Source organism: Penicillium canescens (genome assembly GCF_028828765.1).
Source record: "Penicillium canescens strain IBT 15451 chromosome Unknown utg000001l_segment0_segment0, whole genome shotgun sequence".
Classification (NCBI taxonomy): domain Eukaryota; kingdom Fungi; phylum Ascomycota; class Eurotiomycetes; order Eurotiales; family Aspergillaceae; genus Penicillium; species Penicillium canescens.
Genome location: NW_026703963.1, coordinates 524,338 through 547,348, shown reverse-complemented (window position 1 = coordinate 547,348; position 23,011 = coordinate 524,338). Strand labels below are relative to the sequence as shown.

The 23,011-nt window shown below is 47.0% G+C and overlaps 11 protein-coding genes across 11 annotated transcripts; 4 read left to right on the top strand and 7 right to left on the bottom strand.

Annotated features, from left to right (window-relative positions):
* Positions 1-253: 253 nt before the first annotated feature.
* Positions 254-1,713, top strand: N7446_000219 (uncharacterized protein; the record flags this gene model as incomplete). Its single annotated transcript, XM_058508986.1, has 2 exons — positions 254-573; positions 627-1,713. 2 exons carry the CDS (start codon positions 254-256, stop codon positions 1,711-1,713), a joined length of 1,407 nt encoding a protein of 468 aa, XP_058377965.1.
* A 136-nt stretch (positions 1,714-1,849) lies between these two features.
* Positions 1,850-3,355, bottom strand: N7446_000218 (uncharacterized protein; the record flags this gene model as incomplete). The annotated part of the gene is made up of 5 exons (XM_058508985.1): positions 1,850-2,306; positions 2,364-2,585; positions 2,655-2,915; positions 2,982-3,102; positions 3,163-3,355. 5 exons carry the CDS (start codon positions 3,353-3,355, stop codon positions 1,850-1,852), a joined length of 1,254 nt encoding a protein of 417 aa, XP_058377964.1.
* A 2,082-nt stretch (positions 3,356-5,437) lies between these two features.
* N7446_000217 (cytochrome P450) lies at positions 5,438-7,148 on the bottom strand (the record flags this gene model as incomplete). The annotated part of the gene is made up of 4 exons (XM_058508984.1): positions 5,438-5,865; positions 5,916-6,462; positions 6,512-6,984; positions 7,043-7,148. 4 exons carry the CDS (start codon positions 7,146-7,148, stop codon positions 5,438-5,440), a joined length of 1,554 nt encoding a protein of 517 aa, XP_058377963.1.
* A 926-nt stretch (positions 7,149-8,074) lies between these two features.
* N7446_000216 (CRAL-TRIO domain-containing protein) lies at positions 8,075-9,454 on the bottom strand (the record flags this gene model as incomplete). Its single annotated transcript, XM_058508983.1, has 1 exon — positions 8,075-9,454. The coding sequence occupies one exon, from the start codon at positions 9,452-9,454 to the stop codon at positions 8,075-8,077; it is 1,380 nt and encodes a 459-aa protein (XP_058377962.1).
* Positions 9,455-9,515: 61 nt separating this feature from the next.
* N7446_000215 (uncharacterized protein) lies at positions 9,516-9,810 on the bottom strand (the record flags this gene model as incomplete). Its single annotated transcript, XM_058508982.1, is given in 2 exon segments — positions 9,516-9,583; positions 9,597-9,810. The coding sequence occupies 2 exon segments, from the start codon at positions 9,808-9,810 to the stop codon at positions 9,516-9,518; spliced, it is 282 nt and encodes a 93-aa protein (XP_058377961.1).
* A 393-nt stretch (positions 9,811-10,203) lies between these two features.
* On the bottom strand, positions 10,204-12,427 carry N7446_000214 (Zn(II)2Cys6 transcription factor domain-containing protein; the record flags this gene model as incomplete). Its single annotated transcript, XM_058508981.1, has 3 exons — positions 10,204-10,574; positions 10,651-10,959; positions 11,005-12,427. 3 exons carry the CDS (start codon positions 12,425-12,427, stop codon positions 10,366-10,368), a joined length of 1,941 nt encoding a protein of 646 aa, XP_058377960.1. The 3' UTR covers positions 10,204-10,365.
* Positions 12,428-12,966: 539 nt separating this feature from the next.
* On the top strand, positions 12,967-14,316 carry N7446_000213 (uncharacterized protein; the record flags this gene model as incomplete). Its single annotated transcript, XM_058508980.1, has 1 exon — positions 12,967-14,316. The coding sequence occupies one exon, from the start codon at positions 12,967-12,969 to the stop codon at positions 14,314-14,316; it is 1,350 nt and encodes a 449-aa protein (XP_058377959.1).
* A 229-nt stretch (positions 14,317-14,545) lies between these two features.
* On the bottom strand, positions 14,546-15,391 carry N7446_000212 (alpha/beta hydrolase; the record flags this gene model as incomplete). Its single annotated transcript, XM_058508979.1, has 2 exons — positions 14,546-14,881; positions 14,933-15,391. 2 exons carry the CDS (start codon positions 15,389-15,391, stop codon positions 14,546-14,548), a joined length of 795 nt encoding a protein of 264 aa, XP_058377958.1.
* Positions 15,392-17,538: 2,147 nt separating this feature from the next.
* On the top strand, positions 17,539-18,395 carry N7446_000211 (uncharacterized protein). The gene is made up of 3 exons (XM_058508978.1): positions 17,539-17,727; positions 17,788-18,001; positions 18,108-18,395. Exons 1-3 carry the CDS (start codon positions 17,579-17,581, stop codon positions 18,285-18,287), a joined length of 543 nt encoding a protein of 180 aa, XP_058377957.1. The 5' UTR covers positions 17,539-17,578; the 3' UTR covers positions 18,288-18,395.
* A 494-nt stretch (positions 18,396-18,889) lies between these two features.
* Positions 18,890-21,000, bottom strand: N7446_000210 (uncharacterized protein; the record flags this gene model as incomplete). Its single annotated transcript, XM_058508977.1, has 7 exons — positions 18,890-19,227; positions 19,293-19,660; positions 19,720-20,076; positions 20,125-20,331; positions 20,391-20,514; positions 20,644-20,777; positions 20,840-21,000. 7 exons carry the CDS (start codon positions 20,998-21,000, stop codon positions 18,890-18,892), a joined length of 1,689 nt encoding a protein of 562 aa, XP_058377956.1.
* Positions 21,001-22,179: 1,179 nt separating this feature from the next.
* N7446_000209 (uncharacterized protein) lies at positions 22,180-22,899 on the top strand (the record flags this gene model as incomplete). The annotated part of the gene is made up of 1 exon (XM_058508976.1): positions 22,180-22,899. One exon carries the CDS (start codon positions 22,180-22,182, stop codon positions 22,897-22,899), a length of 720 nt encoding a protein of 239 aa, XP_058377955.1.
* Between the last annotated feature and the right edge of the window lie 112 nt (positions 22,900-23,011).

Below are 23,011 nucleotides of genomic sequence, written 5' to 3'. Positions count from 1 at the left end.
CATAATGTCGAAGTGTAGCCTCACGCCAAGACAAAGATTCAGGCAGCACAGTGGATGCCTAGGCTATGCCTGTTTGGGCGGCTGACTCCCATCGCTTAAATGAAGCACGAACCCCAAGAGACATGGGATATTTATCATGTCTTTCCTCGGGCTTCCTCTTGAAATTCACCAGCGAATTCTATCCTACCTCCACTCCGCCCGAGATGTGGCCGCCTTGTCAATCCAATGTCGCGCTCTCCACTCGATGTGTGACATGGCAACACGCGAGATTTACGATAAAATCAGCATTTATTCAAACGACGAGAGCCTCGACGCGGCATTCGGACTGCTTATGAATATATTGAAACGGCCCAGTCTGGGCCATTACGTGCGCCACATTGAGTCCTGCTCAGCGACGTCTTGTCATATGGACTACAAAAAGGCTCCACCCCAGCGCGGATTAAGCGATGAAGACACGGCTCTCGTGCGAGAGGCCGTGAAGAAAGCTGGGTTCTTGGGCTCCAGCGAGGATCGCGTTGTCAATATCCTTATGCAGAGAATGGAAGATGCGACAGGGGAATATGGATATTACAAGTAGGAATCGGTTGATCGGAGCTATTTGGACAGTTGACTAACTATGCGGACAGATACCGTGATACGCTTGGCACATTCATTGCGCAAGCTCTAACTGCAATTCTCATTGTGCTCTCGCCCAACCTTACATCGATGGCCACAACACAGCCTTTTCACAACTATCAAGAGAAGAGGCCGTATCCACTGGTGGAGTTTCTTCGTCAAACCAATACCAGCCCCGAATCAAAGCCTTATCTTCAAAATCTGCGGAAGGTATACCTGATCAATAAAACCGACAGTAGCTGGTCTGACGGCCGTTTCTTCGTTGAAATGGACTTGCTCAGTTGCTGGGGCTTATTTGATCAACTTCCATCTATCGAATCTATCGGAGCAGATATCGTTGAGGAGGACGATAACGGAGAAAGAACTCTTGATAGACCCTCAAACATTAGCAGGATCGCAATCAACCACTCACATGTTGCCTCGACGACTCTTGTTCAACTGATATCGTCGTGCAGAGTCCTCAGAGAACTCCAATATTCAATCGGAGGCAGGGCAAGCAACGATGGAGGGAGCCCGATTGTCAATCCCAAGGCAATCATCAAATCGATCTTAGGGCATAAAGAAACCCTGGAGATTCTTGATCTTGACATTGATGGTATCGTTCACCTGGAAGGGGTGGTAGGAGACGAAAATGACTACGAATGCATGGAAGATCGTTTTGATCGATATGGGAGTCCATTTGAGACTGATGAGGACCCCGCCCGGCTTAAAATTCTACGCTCAATATGGGTGCATAGCGGGTCGCTGAAGGACCTCGGGTCTTTGAAGAGGCTGAGCTTGGGGTTCAATTTTTTGTTATATTTTGCCAGGGGAGTCAGCGTCAGTGGAACTATGGAAAAAGGTGCCACGCCCATGCTGGTTGATTGTCTCCCGGACAGTCTAGAGTATTTGTGTATCAGGGGATACGAGAAGGGTGAGAGTGAAGAGTTTGATAGACAGGTGGATGCATTGATGGCCTCTTACGAGTCAGGATCATCTAACCTGAAAGAGATCAAGGGAATCATGGAAATGATACCCAGTTCCGCAAACGTGGATAATCCTGATGATGACTACGATCTATTGTGGTCGCTGGAGGAGGCCGGTTATGAGAGCGACTGATACTATGCTTCTAGAAATATCGATGGAACCCAAAGAGAAACAAGCAGTTCATTCTTCCATTGCCGTAAACCCTGTTATTTCAATGACCTAATAGGTGTAAGCTCAAATTAATGCCTTCAAGAAGTTGTTAGCTAAGTTAGAGATTCCTCGCAAGTGCCTCGCTGCAAGATTTGATAATATCTTGTTGCGCCTTGATCCATTCTGTGGTCCACTTCTTCAATTTTGGGATAGCATCCACGTCATCAAGGGACCCTGGATCTTCGAAGTTGTTTAGTACACCCTTCAACGCTTGAGTTCCCGCCAACCAGCCAAGAATGCCTTTGGAGTCTGTCGGTTCAGGAAGTTCCTTGCTGACGTTCAACCGATAATATTTCTTCGTCTGGGCATGAGGCGCAAATGCATCAACAAGTGCCCGGAAAAGGATATTGGTGCTCTCCGTATTGGTTGCAATATCCGAAAAGCTCAGCATCGCCTTTTTAAAGTCCAGACCTGGTTGAGCGACTGCCACGTTGGCACCCATCCCGGTGCCAATACTGAGGAAACAATCTGTCTCACGAGTTGGACCATACACACTGAGAATCTCGGTCCATAGCCTGTAGAGAGCAAAAAGTTAGCCGTAACCAATGGTTTCTCTAAATTCAATAACCTACCATCCAAGGGGGTTATTGGCTAGTAGACCGCCGTCTACAAGCTTAACTCTGCCAACTTGAATAGGCTGGAAATATCCCGGGGCTGCGGACGTGGCGCGAGCAGCCTCCCATAACTTGATCTTGGATAGATCGGGATCCGGGGCAGCTAGGTCATTTGTGTAAGAGCGAAGAAAGACAGGTCCGCGGTTACTGCCTGACTCCTCGCGTGTTGCCATCAAGAAGCTGGGTTTTGATTATTAGCCCAACTGTTCCTGTAAAGCATGATGAATAAAGCAGAGGAGATATTCTTACATTTTGCACGGATTTGCTTCATCAAGTAGCGGGGCGTCCTCTGCACTCTGACCTGCTGGAAGTCTTTTGTGAAGCAGATCCTTAATTACCTTCTCCAATTGCCCAGCGGAGTAGAACTCGCCCTTCGTAAGGTAATCCAATGGCTTGCCAATATGGGTGTGTAGCCAGCCAGAACCAAAGACGTCTTTCATTACTGAATCATATGCGTCAAGACATTCCTGGACAGTCATCTTCAGCCGGCCTAGCATAATAGCAATCAATCTGTTTCAGTCAATGACAGATATTCTTGAAGAGTCCAGACAATTGAAGTCCTTTGCCGTTACTCACCCGCCGGTACTAGTTCCCCCGATAATATCGAACACTTCGCAGGGTTTCTGTTTAGGGGCTGCTCGGTCCATGACTTCTTTCAATAGCATCAAGGAGGAATAGCCTCGAACACCACCTCCATCTGAGAAAAATATTAGTCATTATAAGAAGTCGGCTTTTAATATTGTCAAAGGAGTCTCACCAAGAGCCAAAACTCGGAGAGGCCGTTTCTCATTACCAGCAAATGTCTCGGCACGGTCCCATGCTGCTTTGATTTTAGGAGCATATGCGGAATTGTTGGAGTTGACACAGTTCAAAATTTGTTGCACTGCAATCGTATCCTCGAATACTTGAGCATAGCTAGGAGGCGTGTCGATGATTGTGGGGGTTCCCATCTCGAGTACCAGGCATGCAGCTCTACCGTACAGCTCCCAGCCGGTATAACGGGCACACACCCGAGCTCCAATACAATTTCCAACCTGTTCCCATGTCAGCAGAGGATCACGCTAATATAAATTCTAAAGACAGAATTACTTCTAGTAATCCTAGTAAGTCATGCTTTCCTGCAAGAATTTCACCGCCAAGCTGTCAAGGTTATTAGCATGGTCACCCTCCCGGTAACTGCAATACAAGACGTGAGGTGGAATACTTGCCCATTCATACTCTCTCGATCCCATATCATTCTTATGACTCTGCCATACCAAATCAACGCCTTCCCTGATCCTAGGGACATCAGTTGACTCATTTTCATAGAGGGCTATCTCCAACCATGTCCAATTCCCGAGCGCACGATCATCTACCCAGCCTTGATCGTGTGTGTCAGCGAAAAGTTGAACACTCTGGAGTGCTTCTATAGCAGCCTCATTAAGTGGCTATCTCTCGTGGAACCTGTCAGTGTTATGTCTCGAGCACAATATATCACAGGTACGAACCGGTGTTTTGAACCACGTTTTTGTCACAGCATCAGGTCCTTTCCCGACAACTAGAGGGATACTTTCATCCTTTGTAGCTGGTGCAGATACAATGAATCGACCCTGAGGAAAGAGTGACTTGTCATCGATGGCCCGCAATGGCAAAGCCTGCAAATTTTGCAGAGTCCGAGGAAGAGACATGCCTGAAATAGGTGAGTATTTCTGTTGGAACTATTCTATTCTGTAAATAGAGCTTGGTCTACTTCTTATCTATACTCCAGCATATTATTGCGAAACAAGAAGGGTGATGGTTAGCGACTATTCCGTCCACTCAGGGTCGGGCATACGAGAACTAGTCCGTGCGTCATCAAATGATTCAAAGCTGAGCTTTATTATACCGAATCATCCAAGCGATAGGTCTAGCACGACTAACGACGAACCATCTTGAGTTGTTGGCTGAGTTGTGCGGCTGGGGTTTTCTGGCTGAGAGCTCGTATTCCATCCAGGTGAGATTCCACAAAGTCTAATAGCATATAGCAAGGCAGACTACCTCGCTATCCGACCAAAAAAGTTTGAATCCAACCTCTTCTAGCCAGTAGGCTTCGGTACAAGTTAGGTGTAATCACGTTCGGTCCACTTCCGCGAGTGGCCCCGATGCTGTATCATGGTTGAAGGCCAGGGTGTAACCTAAACTCGCATGGCCGAACAGTTTAATTTCACCATTACAGCGAAGCTTGCATTTCGTTATAGTTGATTGGCCAATTTAAAGGATTTGTGTTGACCGAAAGACTTGGCCGGGCTTCAATGAAGATGGCAAACAGCAGACAAAACAAAGCCTCTCCCCCTCCTTTCCTTGGACTCCTAGAATCAGATTACTCGGGTCAAGCAGGCGATAAAAATATTGAGGAAAATTGCAAATCTAGCAAAGCTCATAGCCATGCTCCATATTATTTTGTCGCAAAATCGGGAAAGCTGTCTTGGACAGCAAAGCCGAAAGGACCATACATGTAGAAGCACAACTACCACTTCAATGTCACCCCTTGCCTAGGTCTCTCCATATAAAATCACCACTTTTCAAAAGATGCTTCAAGGGATTGAGTTGTCAAATGACCAATAAACCGTTAAAATCACCGTAGACATGCTGGAGCGAATGTCACAGGAGCTAAACATTGATCGGCAAGATTATCGGCACCGGTTCTGGGGCTGATACACCTCAAGTCCTGATCAAGGACATCCACGAGCATTCAAGGATCTACTCCAAGGCTCTGGATCTGGCGCGCAATAGAGTTGTCTACTTACTGTACGGGCGTGAACGGATACGCCTTTTTACTAGACCTTCTAGTTTATAGACAGCGCTGAAGGCAATTGACCAACATGGTCAGAGCATCAACGGGTCTCCTTTGCCAGGTAACTCCCTGTCACCTCGAATTATCACTTGTCTGTAAAGGGGAGACCGCGACATAAAGCTCCGTTGATGGATTTGGTTCATGTACCAGGTTGTACAACTATGAGCACCGAAGATATCAACATAAGAATAACTAAAGAGAGCAACTCGTCCACCTGCAATCAGGAAACCGGGACAGGCGTGAATCCAACCATTGCCCCATTAGCACTTGACATAGTCAATTTCAGGTCCTGCACAAAAGGGTTCGGATCACGGCTTTCCATCGCCTCGAACTCTTGCATAATTCTAACAATAGTGTATCCAGCCTCAGTCAAAGCAAATTGCTGCCCAAGACAGATTCGAGGACCCCCATTAAATGGGAGATACGCCCAACCAGGTCTCAACTTTTCCCATCTTTCAGGACGATACTCATCAGCATCGGGCCCGTAAAGTTCAGCCGATCGGTGCATAGTGTATACGTTGTAGATAACTTCGTAACCCTTCGGAACGTGAACGGGGGACTTTCCATCTGGGCCGCCGCCGACAGGGAGGTGTGTGTCTTTGTTTGCCATTCGAAGATTAAAGGGGACAATAGGATACAAGCGTAATGCTAAACATGATTTAGTATCCTGTGAGTGACCTTATGGAACTGCGTCTTACTTTCATTTAGAACCCATGACATGTATGTCATTGATTTCAAATCGTTGAATGACGGTCGTCGTCCTTCCAGAGCGAGTACTTCTTGTCGTATCTTGTTCCATATCTCAGGTTGTTTGGCCATGTGGAAGAAGGTTATGCTCAATGTGTTGGCAGTTGTATCACGGCCAGCTAGCAGAATGCTCAGTAACTGATCCGTGAGCTGTTTCTTGTCGAGTGTTTCCTTTGAAAGCTCATAGGAAAACACATACTGCTTATCCATTAGCTGTTGGACCTCTTTAGGAACCTCTTGACCATTGTTGACAGCAATTCGATAGTCGATTGCTTTCTGGACCAGCCGCCCGGCGTAATCCCGGGATGACTTTATTGCCTTCCAGAATCTACGATTGAGGTAGAAGTTCATCAGAGGACCAATTCGTAAACGCGTTGCAGTTCCTTCCTGCGCTAGATCCCACTCTCTGGCAAATATGGAGCCAGGGGATGACGAGCTTAGATCTTCGAGAGAGTTGGTCGATTCTCCGAATAGGAATTCAGTTGCAGTGTCGATGGTCTGTCTTTTATTAGCGAGATACACGTGAGGGGAGTTGGAGTACAATCACCATTCTCAAGAACAGATCCTGCAGATCAACCGTGGACCCATCCCGGGGAATGTGCTTGATGAGCTTGGCAACGTGAGACTCATATATGTCGGTGTCGGAGACGCGAGTGCGAGAAAAGTTGGGACGGAGCATAGCCCGTGAGTGCTCCCACTCGCTGCCGTCTGTAGTGAAGACGTTTGAGCCGAGTAATGGACGTGCTGCCTCGTTGCGGATAGATCCTAACTCAAAGTCTTTGAATTTATGAGCCAAAACAGCTTGGATATTTTTGGGCTCAGCTGTGAAGATGGCTTTTCGTCCCCCCATATTCGCTCTGAATGTAGTGCCGTAAGCCCTGTGCCAGCCACGAATAAGCTCGGTAAAGCGGTGTTCACGCCCAGCCTTGACCATTGACAATATCATACTAATACCAAATGGGCCATGCGAGACACTATGCAATGGCGGCTGGCAACCATTATCACGAGAATACTTCCAACCTTGACTAGAGGTTAGCATCTCTAAGGTACCAATCTCTAGAAACCGAAGGTTTCATACTTTGGAGCTCTCGCAGGGCTTTCAAAAACAAGAAGATGAAAGCAACGGATCCAGCTACAAAAGCGTAGAGGGGAATGTTCAATATATCAAACGAAATTGGTGCCATACTTGCAAAGTTCTGCTGTGAGCAGGCCTTAGCTTAGTTCTAAGCGAAGGGAAACAGATGATTTAAATGACATCCATGGGTATTTTTATCGAGTCCACTAGTTCGGCCAACGCTGGGTGACAAGGATATCGTATCACAAGCTGTGTTGTATTTTAGCCACCAGTATAGATCCCTCGACTACGGTATCTTGGCACGTTGCAACCCTGCTTTTGGATTGATAATAGTCACGATGATTGGGTCCAGACCTTCGCTCCTCTCCCTTTTGGGCATGGTCAAGACGCGACAGCTTTCTGCAGCTAACAGCTTCGCTTAGAGTCCATATACTGTACAGTTTACCTAGGTCCAGAATTTATCCATGAATCAGCCGGTCCGTGCAGGATAAATACAGTAGGGCTATGTGGAACTCCAAGCGTCATGAGCAATGAGACATGAAACTAATGCATCTACGGGTGGAGCGAGATTTAGTGCACTGGAGCGGGCCGTCGGGCTTTTTATCGTAATGATCCGCTGAAAATCAAGTCTTCATTGGGGTTTCCAGCTCTGATAAAATCCAGAGACCTGCAGCCACCTTTCCCACGACATAGAGGACCGCCAATTATGTGTAACTTGCAGGGTTCGTTTGGACCGCCGTTGAGACGCCACCAGCGTCAATGCATAAAACAAAAGAGGCATACTTAACGCTAAAGACATCGACGTGGACCAAGCAAGTACGTAACAAAATAACAGCGGTGGGTCCATATATTGAACAGGGTTGCTTTACATGCGACAGACAAAAGAATAGCAAATCAAAAAGACCAAGTATGTCATAGCATGCATCGGACTGACTATATCAAGCCATAGAGAAGTAGGGAATATCGTATCACAAGCAACGCCAGCCCCGCAGTATGGACAAAACTCCATCCGAAAGACGCCTCTGGGCTCCGAAATCATGCAGCTACCGGAACTGGCGTTTCATTCAAATTCTCCGCTATTGTGGGCTTCTCCGTGGTCTCGCCTTCCGCGGCAGGGTAGAAATTGACAGTTCCATCGCCCTTGATCACCCCTGTTCGATCCAGAACAGTCCGGGCTCGGACGTAGGGGTCAAGATCCCAGTAGTTCTTGCGCAATTTCTCAACTACCTGGTCCCGGCTTTCCAAGTCTGTCTTGGGATCTGCGATCCATTGGGTGGTTAGACTGAAAAGGTCAGCACCAAGGTTATTTCTTTCTGCGAGAATGATATCCCGGGCGGCAGTATCGTTCAGCCTGTCATTTTCCCCAGCAACAGGCTCCACATATTCATATTCCCAGTCCTCCTCTCCGCCCAGTTCCTTCAGAATATTCTCCCGAGGAATCAGCTCTTCAAGAGCCTTGGCACCAGTGATGAAGTGCACCTTGGCGGCAACCACGGGGTCAAGAATACCGTTGATCATTTTCCAAAAGCTGGAGAAGATCCACGGGGCGTTGTAGAAGATAATCGCGCCGAGAGACTCAGGATAGTTTTCCTGGAAACAGTCGATGATGAACTTCATCGGAGGGAACTCCCAATTTCCAAGCGTGAACGATGTGAGATCGAAGACAATCGTCATGGATTCCACGGGCGGAACCTGAAGTAATCGAACAGTCTCGATGCACTGAATAATGAAGTCGTTCAATCCCTTTTGAGTCTGGGTGCTTGGGTCATGAATTCGTACTCGAATAACACAAATGGGTCGACCCATTCTGTCGCAGCCATGGAAGTGACCTTTCCCAGTGGTAGCCTGCAACATAAAGCCCTCACTATCCTTTTTCTCTGATGAATCTCCTTCCATTCGGGACTTTTCAAGCGCGTACGCTTCGCCCTTGAGCAGAACCTCCTCATCCACTTTGTACTCATTGGCACGCCAGTTCAAAGCCGAGACTAACTTGATCCACGCTCTTGGGACGTTCCATTTCTCCGCACGAAGGAAGCGCAAAAGAAGAGCGTCGGGATGGTCTTGTTTGAGAAGGGTCAAAAGCGCCGACCGAAGCCTATCGCCTGGAAGCTTCAAGAGAAGCGACTGAACTGTCTTGGTCTCGGCTGGACTTGCGTTCAGATTCTTGAGGGTGGCTAACTGCTTAGCGGGGATAGCCGATGTCTCCTCCTCGGTAGGCTGCGTTGGTGAGCGAGTCAGGGAGAAGAATCGTCGATGTGACTTTGGCGTGCTGTCGGAGTCTCCTGCTGAGGCTCCGTCAGGGCTGGGTACTTCTTCATCCCATGATTGAATCAAGATCCTCCAGAACTCCCGAAGCTTCTCCTCCTCGGATGGAGTAAGATTTCCCACATAGCCCGTTTTTGTCGCAGATGTCATGGCGTGGGGGTTGTTTCGGGACTAAGACCACAAAGGGGGCATATAAGACAGCTTCTTTGTTTCAGGGGCGCAATTTTATAATTTTTCCAATCTCGATATCTTGTCGCACAGGCTCGAGCGCCGAACTCCCTATGAGATTGACATGTCACAGCCGAGATGTCTTCAGGGGCATATGTGATGGCCTCCTGCAGTAGCCCCGCATAAGCAGGAGCCGAGAGGGGGTAATCGGCGGACTCGTGTAGGTTCCCAGTCCCAAAGCCTGTTGAATTTGTGCTCATCTTGATGATCTTCAGCTTTTGAGTTGCAATAGTTGCGGGGTGTTTCGCCTGTGTTTCGACCGAGGTGATCATCGGCATGTGGAGATCGGTCATAACCTCACAACCTAGGTTCTACATGCATGGAGCATGCAGTGCTGAGGCTGAGACACGCGAATTAGAAGAATGGATGGTGATATATCCGTTGAGAACCCTTCTCTCTCGCTCCGTAGGGATGGCGACGACCTACCAGCGGTCCTAGCCATTCTGACGTTGATCAAGAGAGGATAACCGACCTAACAAACAAAAACGGAGATGATATTTATTGACATATAATAGTTACGAGTCATGTATCAAAATCGGAAGTCCAACATTCAGATAGAATGTCCCCATATCGCTGCATCAACAGCCGAAGGGCCATGCTTGAAGTTTGTGATCCACCAATAGTAACATCAAGTGACATGAGACCCTTCATTAAGACATCGATCTGTCGATCCCAGGTCCCATCAGGCATGGGCATGCGACAATCTCCCTCAAAGAGATCAGCGTCGTGAGTTGAACGAAGTTGCAGTTGGATAACACCCTCAATGGCCTTTTGAAGGGCTGTCACAGCTATACTTGGGGTGACATGATAGGCCGTGATCGGAACTTCTGCACCTAGGCCATTTTGAAGATTGAAGGCCTCTTCCAGGGGAGGTTGAGCACGCATTCAACCGTTGATGTGACACATAATGCTGCGTCCTGTTGGTATTTCCGGATTATAGGGGTGAGTTGTTTCTCGTCGGAAGCATTGAGGTACTTGGAGGCGTTTTTGAAGACGTCGTTTAGTAAGAAGATACCCAGGTTCCAGAACATCACAAGAGAAACTTTAAAAACAAGAAGAGAAACCGCTCGTTAGTCGGCGCTGGTCGTTAAGGGGACAAGTAAAAAGAACTCGCTCACCAATAGAGATCCTAGGACAGGTGGAAAGATATAGAAAATTGCTGATAGAATGGGCTATGAATGGTTGAAACGACGCATTCAACTGGTCGATGGCTGCCACACTAGAATGTATGGCTTCGACAATCGATTGTTGATGCCCAGGCGAAGAATTAGTTGACTTTCTCGTACAAGACTTGATGTTTATTATCTTCCTCCAGACACAGAATGTCTCTGCACTGGCCTTCAGACATATGCCCTGGACATGGCCATCAAATGCTAGAATGTTTTGATAGACAGACCAACCCGACATAGACTCCTTGTTTAAAGCGACTTCATATTGTCAGTTCCGTAGATAGAAATGGGCAATCACCCTACCTTTTTCAAAGCCCCAAAGCTCGGGAATCCTGCATTGCCGGTCCGTGGCCAGTGCCGCTCCTGTGTCACGGATGTAGCCAGTCCAGCGAATAAGGTTCAGACTTGCTTCTAAAAGAGCACTATATGTAGAAGATGGACCTAGGTGCTCGCGGTATTGCGTAACAAGTCCATCCAAGTAGCAAAGCTTCTGCAGAGCCGAATCAAGGAAATCATAAGGCACGACATCCTCCATCTCTTTCACTTTTGTTGGCAACACAATGCCGACAAAGGTCAGTGTTGCGATAATGACACGAAATGACTTCACATGGCGAGCATCCTCTAGGAGTGCTCGGGCTCGAAGCCAAGCATCAGTAAAGGCATTTAAAGTCGAGTCAGATTCTGTTTTTCTGGAATCCGAAGACTGCGTGACAATATTGCCCGTTCCATCAGCCGCCGGTAACCATTGCATCGAAAATGCAAGGAGAACTGCCTTTAAGGCTGCATCAGATTTTCTCCGTGCGTTGGAGTCCAGCCGGTTGCCATAAAGGTGACTGAAATGATCCAAGAATCGAACGCTCCCTAGAAGGGAGATCTCGTGGATAATTTCCTCATTTGTCGGTTTTGAAGAAGCATATTGAGGGAGTCTGTTGTTTGATGTATTATGTGGACTAATGGTCGATATCGCAGGTGGCGACTCCGTTGAGCTTCCAGATTTGCTTTCTCTTATTCGGTAACGATTTCCAGTTGCATATAGATTGCAATCATAGTCGAGGAAACTACATGAACTGGCTGTTGAGATTGCGTCGTAGATCCGAGTGAGTCTATCACCAAGTATCTTTGCATCTATTCCGGTATTCAACAGGTAGATTGGACTTCTGAATGATAACGGAACAGCAGGTGCATATTGATCTGTGTTCATTCGATTGGATGAATGTGAAATTTGGTTATTGGGTTGAGTCTCTGTCGTAGCTGGAGTATCGCATCGTGCTGGCGCGAGAGGAGTAGATGCCTCGTAATTGTTTGATAACGATGCGAAGTGGTCATCTGGAATTCGTTCATGATCGAAGTTCAACCACGCCGCTAGGATATCCTGATCAGCCACAGAAGATGCACTGAATTGGTTTTCCGGGCTGTCGGGAAGCCCTTCGAGCAGCCCGTCAAAAATATTCGATTTATCATGCTCAGGTCCTTCCGCGGCCTCCGCACTTTTCTGTGTTCGTCTTTTATTGGCCGGGGAGCTGGGATGACGCTTCGCGAACTCGAATGTACAATGGTGTCTCAGACGTTCGCAGTTTATGCATATCGTTCCAGACACTCCTTCTGAACTGCTTGGCACAACACAGCGCCGCTTTGAACGTCTGCACCGGTCACAACTAGTATTTTGCCGACGCTGTGGTTTCAAGGATGGTTTAGTCGCCTGTGAAACACTCTGGTCTCCTGGCATTCCGTATCTACATGGGTAGACAAGGGAATAAAGCCGAGAAAGGTATTCTTACGACGGCATGATGATTATCCGTTCCGTGCCGCCGCTGCCCGAGATATGAGGCATCAATCATTGCTCCGGGTTAACTAACTAGTCAAGTTAAGTTAGTTAAGCTAACGTTAGATTTGAAACAATCGAATATAGTACATCTGTTTCCACAAATCAGGTTCTTATCAAAAGAAGGAAACTAATCAAATTCACGCCATTTGGCAATGAAATTGATCGGGAACTCAATCAGGTAATATAATGGCGGCGAAGCTACACCCCATTAGGTTTCCGACAGGGCGAGTCGTGTTCAAGTTTCTGTATTAATCCATTCTCTGCCTCTTCTATTCTCAAATCATTATATTCATCATTTTTGGGCTTTTGTCTATCCTTTTTTGACTACTTACTCCTCTGTGGAGTGGGGCTGACAAGTAGTAAGAGTCGAACCTTCAGCCCCGTTAATTACATTCAAGTTTTATACAACTCCATCAAATCTACCCTGCATTACGAGAATCATGGATGAAATAAAGACATACGAATTGTCGGACCTCGACAAACTGGGTTTCACTAAGACGGTGAAAGTTTTCATTTGCTATGAGCTTCAGCCCACTGCTCATCCAGACGAGTTGATTTCCTCCATCCTGGAAGGGGTGAGAAATGCAACTCGTCAATTTCCGTTCATGGCAGGAATTTTGGAATTTCAGCAATCTGGAAAGCTTTGCATTGTGGTATCTCCACAAAGTCAGGTGGAAGTTAACGTCCGACGATTTGGATCCACAGAGCATAAGCCTTTCTCCGTCTTGGCCAAGAATTCATTCTCCTTAAATGATCTGGACTTTATCCAGCTTCTGCCTGAAGAGGTAAACGGCAAAAATACTGTCTGCGCCCTGCAACTGAGTCTTATTCAGGGTGGTCTAATCCTGGGCTTCCGAATGAACCATGCTGCTGGGGACTGGGCGTCAATCGATATATTCTTGTCTCTTGTTTGTCAAAGCACCAAGGCCTACCGAGATGGCCTGGAGGCTCCCAAATACACTCCGGACCTGAACAGGGCTCCGTACAATACTCCAGCACCGGACCCATCCGTCTCGAGGCAAGCTTTACTAGAAAGGCTGCCAATGTTTCATGTCATGGACAAGAGCGAATTTAAGCTCCCTCCGCCACTGCCACCCTTTCAGTCAAAGATATACAAGATCAATGAGCGAATTATTCAACAACTCAAAGTGCGCTGTGCTCCGTTCCTGGGCGAAGTTGACTACGTTACCTCCTACGACTACATCGCTGCCCTCACCTGGAGGTCAATCACACGTGCCCGGCTTCAACTTCACCCGGATAAGGTCATCTCGCCATCCCGCTTCATTCACCCCATCGATGTCCGTACCAGAGACACAGAGAATAGGACAACCAAGAACTACTTTGGCAACGCTGTTGTTGGGTGCCAAGTAGGTCCTGTAACTGCGCAAGAACTGGTATCAGACGGGGACAAGGAGTTTGCAACTGCAGCAACTCTTATGCGCAAGTCTATATCTACAGTTAGCCTGTCCACAGTCGGGCATATGACCTCTCTCATTGGATCACTCTCCCCAACGGAAACACTGGGCAGCCGGGCAGATTTCTCCGACTTGGACGTTTTTATGAACTCCTGGTATTCAGGCAAGGCAGAGAATTATGATATTGGAGCTGGCTCGGTTCCACTCGCGGTTAGACTTGATGCAAGCATGGCAGGAGCTTGCGCGATGATTTTGCCAAACTTCTCGTGTGGAAAGGAGAGGCTTTTCGAGGTCTTTGTGCAGTTGCCGGTCGAGGAACATGATTTACTTCGGAAAGACGCAGAATTCTCGAAGTATTTTGAGCTAGTCGTGTGAGACAGATATTCGTTATGGTGTTAGTGTATATAGGAAGGATGGAACTCATTTCCACCATTTCCACTTAGGTATTCTTTTCTCGAATCCTATCTAGCAAAGCCCGTGGACGCTAGTCTATACCTTACTAGGCTTTGGTTCAAGGATCAAATCATGTCTAAAAAGAGGAGAGGTATCATTATACATTCAGTTACATAGCTCAAGCTTTGTCGCAGGTTGGTCAATGACCTATCTAGATGTTCTCCCCAGCCGCCCTGCGAACACAACCTACAATGAAGGCGGGATTGCTCATAAATGGAGAGTGACCTTCATCGCACTCTTCCACATCGAAGCAGCCCTCGCCTTGCGCAATCATCCTTCGCTGCACTGGCGGGGGCAATGCCCGATCGTTGTTGCAGACAATGTATGTGCTCGGAATTTCACGGTAAGCAGTGTACGTTACAGGAACAGCCAATGGTCCCATGGGGAATGTGCCTAGCAGCTTCACTGCTTGGTCGATATCTTTCTGCTCGCAGCGGTTATAAAAGACCAGGTGAATATGTTCTTTGGGGAGGACGATTGCCCCATCCTAAAATGAAAAGTCAATCATTGGATTTACCATATTATTGGATTGTCATACCGCTGTGACCTCCATTCCTCCGAATTGTGCTTGCATTTCTTGACGCTGCCGCTCGATCTCCTCCTCTTCAGGGGAAGCAGGCACCATCTGACCGAGATGGGTCTGGCCTTCGGGCAATGCCATGGCGCACATGTAAATGAGCTTGATAACGCCTCCTTTCAGGCCTTGCGCTTCGCGTTCCTTCTTTCCCAGACCTTTAACCGCCTCGGACATGGAAATACCACCGAACGAGTGGGCGAGTGCGATGACATCTTTGCCATCGTCCAGCTTTTCAAGAATCACTTGGCGGATAGCTTGTGCATCCTTGTCCCAGCTTGGCAGAGGAGGACTGGAGTCCACACATGGGAGGGAAACTCCGACGGCGTCGTAGTGGACCTTGGCAAGCTCATCGATGAGACCCTGGAAATGCGCAGGCCGGTGCCAGGCGCCTGGCACAATGACGACGGTGGGATTGGGCATCATGGAATTCGGTATACTTGAAAAAGTGGAAAAGAAAGCATAGACTAAAGATTATAATTATAATGTTTGCACAAAAACAAGTGTTTAAATACCCTGGAACTATACACAATTTGACTCAAGCATCGGAGCCGCACCCAAAGTCGCCACCTCGGAGCCGCCCCGATCGGACGTTGATTGGTTCGCTGTCGCCCGTCGGTTCCGCTTCCTGCCACCCTCGACATCTAGTAAACAAATATCTTCAGGGCTGGGTGGAGTGTAACATATCCAATGCGATGTTTCTTGGTGATCAAATGTAAGGTTACACGTTTTGCTCTGCGCAAAACCTATTGAATAAACTTTTTAGTCCATCCCCTAGTAACCGGACTAAACATTCTTTCTCGGCGTTAAAACACAGCAGAGTTGGCGAAGTTATATTCCAAAATTGCACTCTGAGACATTTAGTAAAATGTGAGTAACAATAAGGGGTTCTGGCTAGGGAAGAAAGCACATGTAGGCCTCAGCAGCTTCCCTTCACGGACAGAAGTAGATATCCCGTGAAACTATGCATGCATGCCATCTGTTCCTAGGTTGGTTTAAAGTCGGGGCATTTCCATAGCCCCGAGTTCAAGATCTTTAAGCAATTCATCCAATCCAACATGATTAATACGACGGTATCCATCCTCATTTTGATCAGACTGGCAATTGTCTCGGCGATTCCGGTTTCTAGCAACGCCAGCGTCAGCCACGGTAACAGCATTGCTAGTGGGAACAGTGGATGCTACCCATTGTAAGTACTACTGTAAATGTATTTATTTCACTGTTTATGCTGTGGTGTACTCATGTGGATGTAGTGCCGACCCTGACTGTGGTGTTGATGGAACTTACTGTCAATGCGTTAATGGTGAGCAGAAGTATCCCCGGCGGACTAATATCCATCCTAGAAATATTACTGAAATTACTGTAGGGCACTTTTATCTTTTCAATCGTGATACTGGGGACTGTAATCCTCCCTGGGCATATATTGGGAACACAGAGAAATCGCTTCCAGGATTTGGATGCTATATTGCAAATTGACGGTCTCTACCTCGAAATGGATAGCCATTCAATCAGATAAAACTCGCATAAAAAGCTATGAGTTCATTGATGGTAGATTTGCTATCAGCCAGTGGTGAAACATGAACATGTACAGGGATGTTAACTTTGACGCGTACGAAGATCGGACCCCGATCACGCCTGCTCTGTTGTCTCCGCCATTCACATAAACGAATCTGGTAGACGGATTAGTGCTCGTGCTGTCTACCGACGAGCAACTGCATCAATTCTTGGAGTCTGGAGATTCTTCCTCTAGCTCTGAAGAGCCATGTGTCCTCGAGGTTAACCTAACACTGATTCAGCCCCTGTGGCGGATTCTCAATGACGAGTCAATTTCGGGGATATATAACCCGAGACATAATAATTTTATTAGTATTAGGGATCACTTGAGTTGGAAATGATCAATGCGGTTTCTTTGCCGATGTTTTATTGTTCTGGATGTCACCATTGACTGAACAGATATTCTCTAATAGACAACAATTATGCAAATTTAAACTGCATTGAAGAACAGACATGCCAATCTTTGTACTACAATATCAAAAGTAGTTTATCTATATGAAGGAGCTGGCAGTCTGAAGCCGTCAATTAATGGAGCGCTAGCAAGTACGTCATTGCGATGCCACCTATCTCTACGCCCAACAAGCAAGACAATCGCATATTTTGCTCTCCTTATTTTGAATTATGCACATCAGACATTCAGAGTATCTAATACTCGATAATATTTGATGTTGCCACCCGAACCTGATGCTGGCGGCTTTTCTTCCGGAAATGTCGCCCACTTCGGTCGAATGATCAGCAATAAAACAAATTCTTTTTTCACTTAATCGCAGAACCGTATCAAGATTTCAAGTCCAGTCGATCGAGTTAGTGTCATATCTTGATTGATACTTGGTTTTTGAAGAATGTGACATCTTTGAATCTGGAACCCAGGTAGCTCGAGGACCGAGATGATGTAACAATGAACCGTAACAATGAACCAGACCGGAGTTTTGGGTGTTTGTCCAGCTCTGCTTTATTTGTTTCAATCTTGGAAGCTCTTTATGTTTAGCCTCAATCATCATCTTCTAGTGGTTGCATTATTGAATTGATTCCTCGGCTTTGTCTCGAGTTACAACCATGAGCTTTCTCCGCCAGTCAGTTTTACACGCACCAATGCCACGACCTCTCCGGCTCGGAACTGTTGGGCTTCGGCCAACTCGGCCAACGTCTAGCCGGAGATGTATGGCTACAAGTGGACCGGAAAGGCAGCAAGCTGTTCCCCGATGGTAAGAGTACCTGCGTGTCTCCTTTCAGGGGGTCTCCTACTTACGCATTTTCTTTCCTAGGTTAATAGCCTTATTTGGGCTCGGCCTTCCGATCTCGTTCTACTTTTGGCAAAGGGGCGGGAAACAGAAACCTAAGACCAATGTAGTTCGCGAAGAACAACGAGGAGCACGGGGGGCCAATCAAGAGTATACCGATGGTGCAGAGGGAAATGAGGGCAATGAGCCACATCACAAGGGAAAGGGACAAGGCTCTCGTTCATTCGATGATGACAAGGTACATTATTTTATCAACTGCTTATCCCAGACTCCTCTTGGTCACGTCAATCTTCTAGAGTGGACAATGCACTGCCGCTAGTAAACACACATCTAACTTTCGATAGCCTCGAGGCGTGGGCTCCGCGGGCGGTCCAACTACCATGTCGTTCAAGCAGGAGGGTCTTTCGAATGCGAACACTATGAATCCATATATCAACGAGCCTGGAAAAAGCAAAAAGGGGGAGGAAGAGACTGAGACTGTGAAGGTAAAGGGTACTGTGAGGACCGACAGACCCCAGGTGTGATGTAAGAGATATCTCGAGCTTATGGCAAAATCATTTATTCATATGTTTGTCAAGATAGAGCAGAAAGTAAAGATAAAAACTTGTGACTGAAGTGCAATCACGTACTGTAGACTAGGGTGACCAGCATTCATGACTTAGGTTAGCTTCAAGCTTTTACTATCCAGAATTTCTGCTACAACTTTGTCATCAAAATATTTTCTATGAGTAATAACCTAGACTTATCTATAGATTTTATTCCCACCCGATCTTATGCTTTTTTTTTATCCTTTTTTTTTAGGATTTGTCAGGGGGTCTGAGCCACTTTAGCGGGCTATTTGTATGTATATCCATCGATAGGCGCTGGGAACTAGCGATCGATAGCTCTAGATGGCGTACATTGTTATCATCGCCCCACAACATCTACAGTCACATTATGCTAACTGGTCATAATTCAATGAGATTGGTCCTTCCGTAATGCACTGTAATTTACCTCACTGGTTTCCAATCATAGTATAAGAAACTGCACCATAACGCCTGGTAATTGAATTGGGGCTAAGGCTGTGACTTTACAAGCCATTTTAGACCCTCATTTCAACATGCAACGTAAAGCCCGTGGTCTTTTATTACCCCGAACTAATGCCCGGGTGTGTCTTTCCAGCTGCAAGCTGCCGACCTCGCTTGATTATTAGGAAAATTGCCAATATCTGAGCAGCCGCAAATCCGATCATGACACGCATCTGCGTACTGTAACTCCCAGCGAAAATATCTTTCACCTGTTCCTGTAGATGTGGTGATAGATGTTCTATAGATTTCACGTTCTCGAGGAACAGATGCAGTTCGTGGGATGTCAGAACATCGTGCAAATGATGTGCCAGTCGGCCGTTCAAGATATTGGATGCAATGGCAAGGCCGATAGCACCTCCGAGGAACCGGAACTGCACAACAGCCCCAGTAGCAATCGCTATTTATGACAAGAGGATGTCAGTCAACCAATATAACTCATCACGTAGAAGGGGAAGGACTTACCAAGATCTCTGTCTTCGACTACGTATGGTGTTGATAGCACCAAAACTCCCATTATTACCCCCATGCCAGCGCCTGCAATTGCCTCGTAAACAATATCCGTGGCATGAAAGCCCTGTGATGTCGTAATGGTTGAGAGAAGTCCCATGCCAACAGTGTGTACTACACAGCCCACGAGCAGCGTGTAAACAAATGGGATACGTCCTCTAGAGCTGGCGACGTTCACAATTGCCGCCGCAAATGCCGCCACAGCCGAGTATCCAATCAAGTAGATACCAGAGTCTAACGGCGATTTGTCTAGCAGGATTTCTGCTTGCTGCGGAACATACACGATGACAACATTGAAAGGTACACCAATGACAAATGAAGAGCTACATTCAGTCAGTTCAGCACAATACCTTCATATATTGGAGTTGGTTCCGGTTCTCACATCAGTATACCCATCCACGGACGGTCGAATAGCCAGCGTTTGGGGAATATGGGATCTTTCCCTGGAATTCCTGAAATATACCACTCCCAAGCAAAGAAAGCAATCCAGGAAACTCCCGTTAGCACGAGGAGCGCAATTGCACCCCCCGAGGACCATGAAAATGCCAGATTCGTCTCGTTCAAAACAGCGACAATCAAGAACGAGCCTGCCATCAGCAGGACTGACCCCACGAGATCAAGATTTGCAAATGAATGATACGATGCTCGCGTTCTAAATGACGGAGTATGCTGATCGAGACCGAAGTTTGTAGGCATAGCAATAAAGATAACAATAATCGCAATACCGCATAATGGAGCACTTATAATTGATCAGCACATGCAGAACAGACAACGGGCATCTACATACTTGATAAGGAAAGCCCATCTCCAGGCCGAGACTTGCGCAAAGGCGCCTCCGATTATTGGGCCTATCAAAGATGCAAGAGCGAGGCAAAATGACATGAGACCACTGTATGTCGGAAGCTTCGTTTTAGGAGCTATCTCGTAGATGCATAATAGTGCCAGTGCGTACGCACCAGCACCTCCTATCCCCTGGAGTGCTCGAAGAATTATACTGTATCAACATGGTTAGCCTCGAACAAGTCCACGCCAAAGAGTGCTGTTAAATCTCACAGTTGGTTGATGGTGTGGGCGCATCCGCATCCAATTGAAAATGCGAGCAGAATAACAAGCGAAGCAATTGTAGTGTGCTTTCTCCCAATTATATCACTCACTTTTGTCCATATTGCCATGGACCCTAAAAGCATTCTGGAATCAGCATGAAGGTAAGGTTAAACAGATAGTGGGAAACCATATGGAACTAAATGTATCAAAAGACACCCCAAACTGCATAGCGACAAACTCAAAAGTAAATTTAGAGTCATACCTGTGTAGGTGGCCAGGTACCCGGTGACGATCCAGCTTCTTTTCTCAAAGCCTTTCAAGTCATCTGTCATGCTGGTGAGAGACGAGCTTACAATCGTCACATCCAGATTGGAGAGAAAAAATCCAATCAAGAGCCTATCACAAAATGTAAGCATTCGTCACCCACAGCCTTATGGCACTTCGCCGAGCAAATATACCCTATGGTAGTAAGCACGAGTCTCCATCCTGTCGGATAGACGATTTCACTTCCGGGAGAAGGTGCTCTTTGTGTCGACCCCTTTTCCCTAGTATCCCTCCTTGAAGGCCCGTCGCCACCTTTCTTCTGGATGGGCTCTGCGAACTTGATATGGCTAGACATGGTTGTCAGGCCTGTCAACGAGACGTGCTTCAAGCGTGGGTGGTGGATGGGGTGACAGCCATTGCGACATGGGAGATTTGGAATGGGACTGTGTAGGACCAAGCCCCGCGTATTTCATCACAGGGGCCTCAGGTGGAACGTAGACGCGCGATGACAGAATGTGGATTGTCTAGGAGAAGGGGGATCTGCGCCGATCATTGAACCTAAAGCTGAATTGAATGGCTTGGCGTATATTTGTTTTTCTGGGGACGCGTGAGTAGAAGAATTTTGACCTTTTTTGCTATCTCATTTTTGTTCAAATTTCTGTTCTTTGGCTGCTTGCACTCTGCTCATTCTTGTTACTAAAATGTAGATCCGTCGGGTGAATATGAATCCAATGTTTGTTTGACAATTATTTGACCTTCTCCTTGCTCGGAGATACCTAGGTGAATACATCATATGTCTGTATCCCTGCAGTAATTCCTCGCTGATTTAAGCTGTATGTTTTACTTGGAATACCTTATCTTTGGTGACTGCTCCGAGATTGTTCGCGCCCAATGTCCACTTGCCCCTTCAGTAAGACCGCATCAATTTTGGCGCGTCCAACCTCACAAGTAGGATTAAATAAGGGTCACTATACGCTTTATTTTCCCGTCCTAAGGCATGATAATTTGCGCGCTCCATCCAGACTTTATCTTTTCAAAGAACTAGACCTGCGGACATATGCCCTAGGGGTATCTGAACGAGACCAAAACTGAGCATAATTGACAAATGTATGATGTCAAATCTGGTAAAGGGGTGGCACAAAGCTGTTGAGGCCTCTACTTTATTCTGGGAGATACTGCTTGAAATGGAAGTTAAGTCAGCATAGATCTGGTTTTTGGGAAGCACTGTAATTGGGTGCAATGACCTGTGCGCACACCCTCGCATTAACCTTACAACCTGTCGCACCATGAAGAACCGTGTCGCAGCTCCCAAACACCTCCTTGGCAGATAACTGAAGGAAAGATAAGTGCGTTGTCTTTGGCTGCTATTGTGATTTAGGCTATATTACAATACTGTTCGAAACACCTCACGGCCCGTTCCTAGGCGGGAATATTCAAAAATACATGTATTGATACTAGTAATTAATACAGCCCTCGGATCAGAGTTTGAATAGCATCACGTGTGTAAACCATCTCTCAACATCATCTATATAAGATGGAAAAGGTGCGGAGCAATTTCAAAGAACTGCCAATTGAGCCCCATGGCATCATTTGGGAAGATGACTTTGTCGATGCCGAGCACGAACAACGTCTCATCTCCATCTTCCTCAATGAGCTGAACTGGCCCGATCGCCCTGGTCGTATATCCCTCCACTACGGCTACACTTTCGACTATAAAACATTTGGAATAGACCCTGAAATTCCCTACAAAGAGTTCCCGGAATGGCTCCAACCACTCATCCCGACTACCGAGGACCGACCACCAGACCAGGTCTGTCTGCAGTATTATCCACCAGGTGCCGGCATCCCTCCACATGTAGATGCACACAAGCCATATGATCAGCTCTACGCGCTATCTCTGGGTGCGCCGGCTATGATGTTGTTCCGCAGGGGTGAGCAGCGGCTCGAGGTTGATTTGACCCCGCGGAGCATGATGCAGATGAGCGGGGACTCCAGGCTGCATTGGACGCATGGCATCAAAAAGCGAAAGACGGATACCCTTCCAGATGGAACCATTAGACCGCGTGAAAATCGATGGAGCATTACCTATCGGTGGCTCAGAGAGGGAGATTGTGAATGTGGGAACCTTGAGCTGTGTGACACTGCTCAACGACGGAATGGCGTTGAGAAGGAGAAGAGATCAGTCAAGGAGTTGGCTGAGAAGGCAGCTGCTGAAAATGTGAATACTGAGCAGCCAGCTGCAACAGTTGCTTGACCTGGCTCGCTGGCCTATTCGTTTTACAGGGTCCCAGGCTTCATTCATCCTTCAGTATGTACATAATATCGAAGCGAAAATATACCCGAATCTTGCACGATACCTCTTGGTG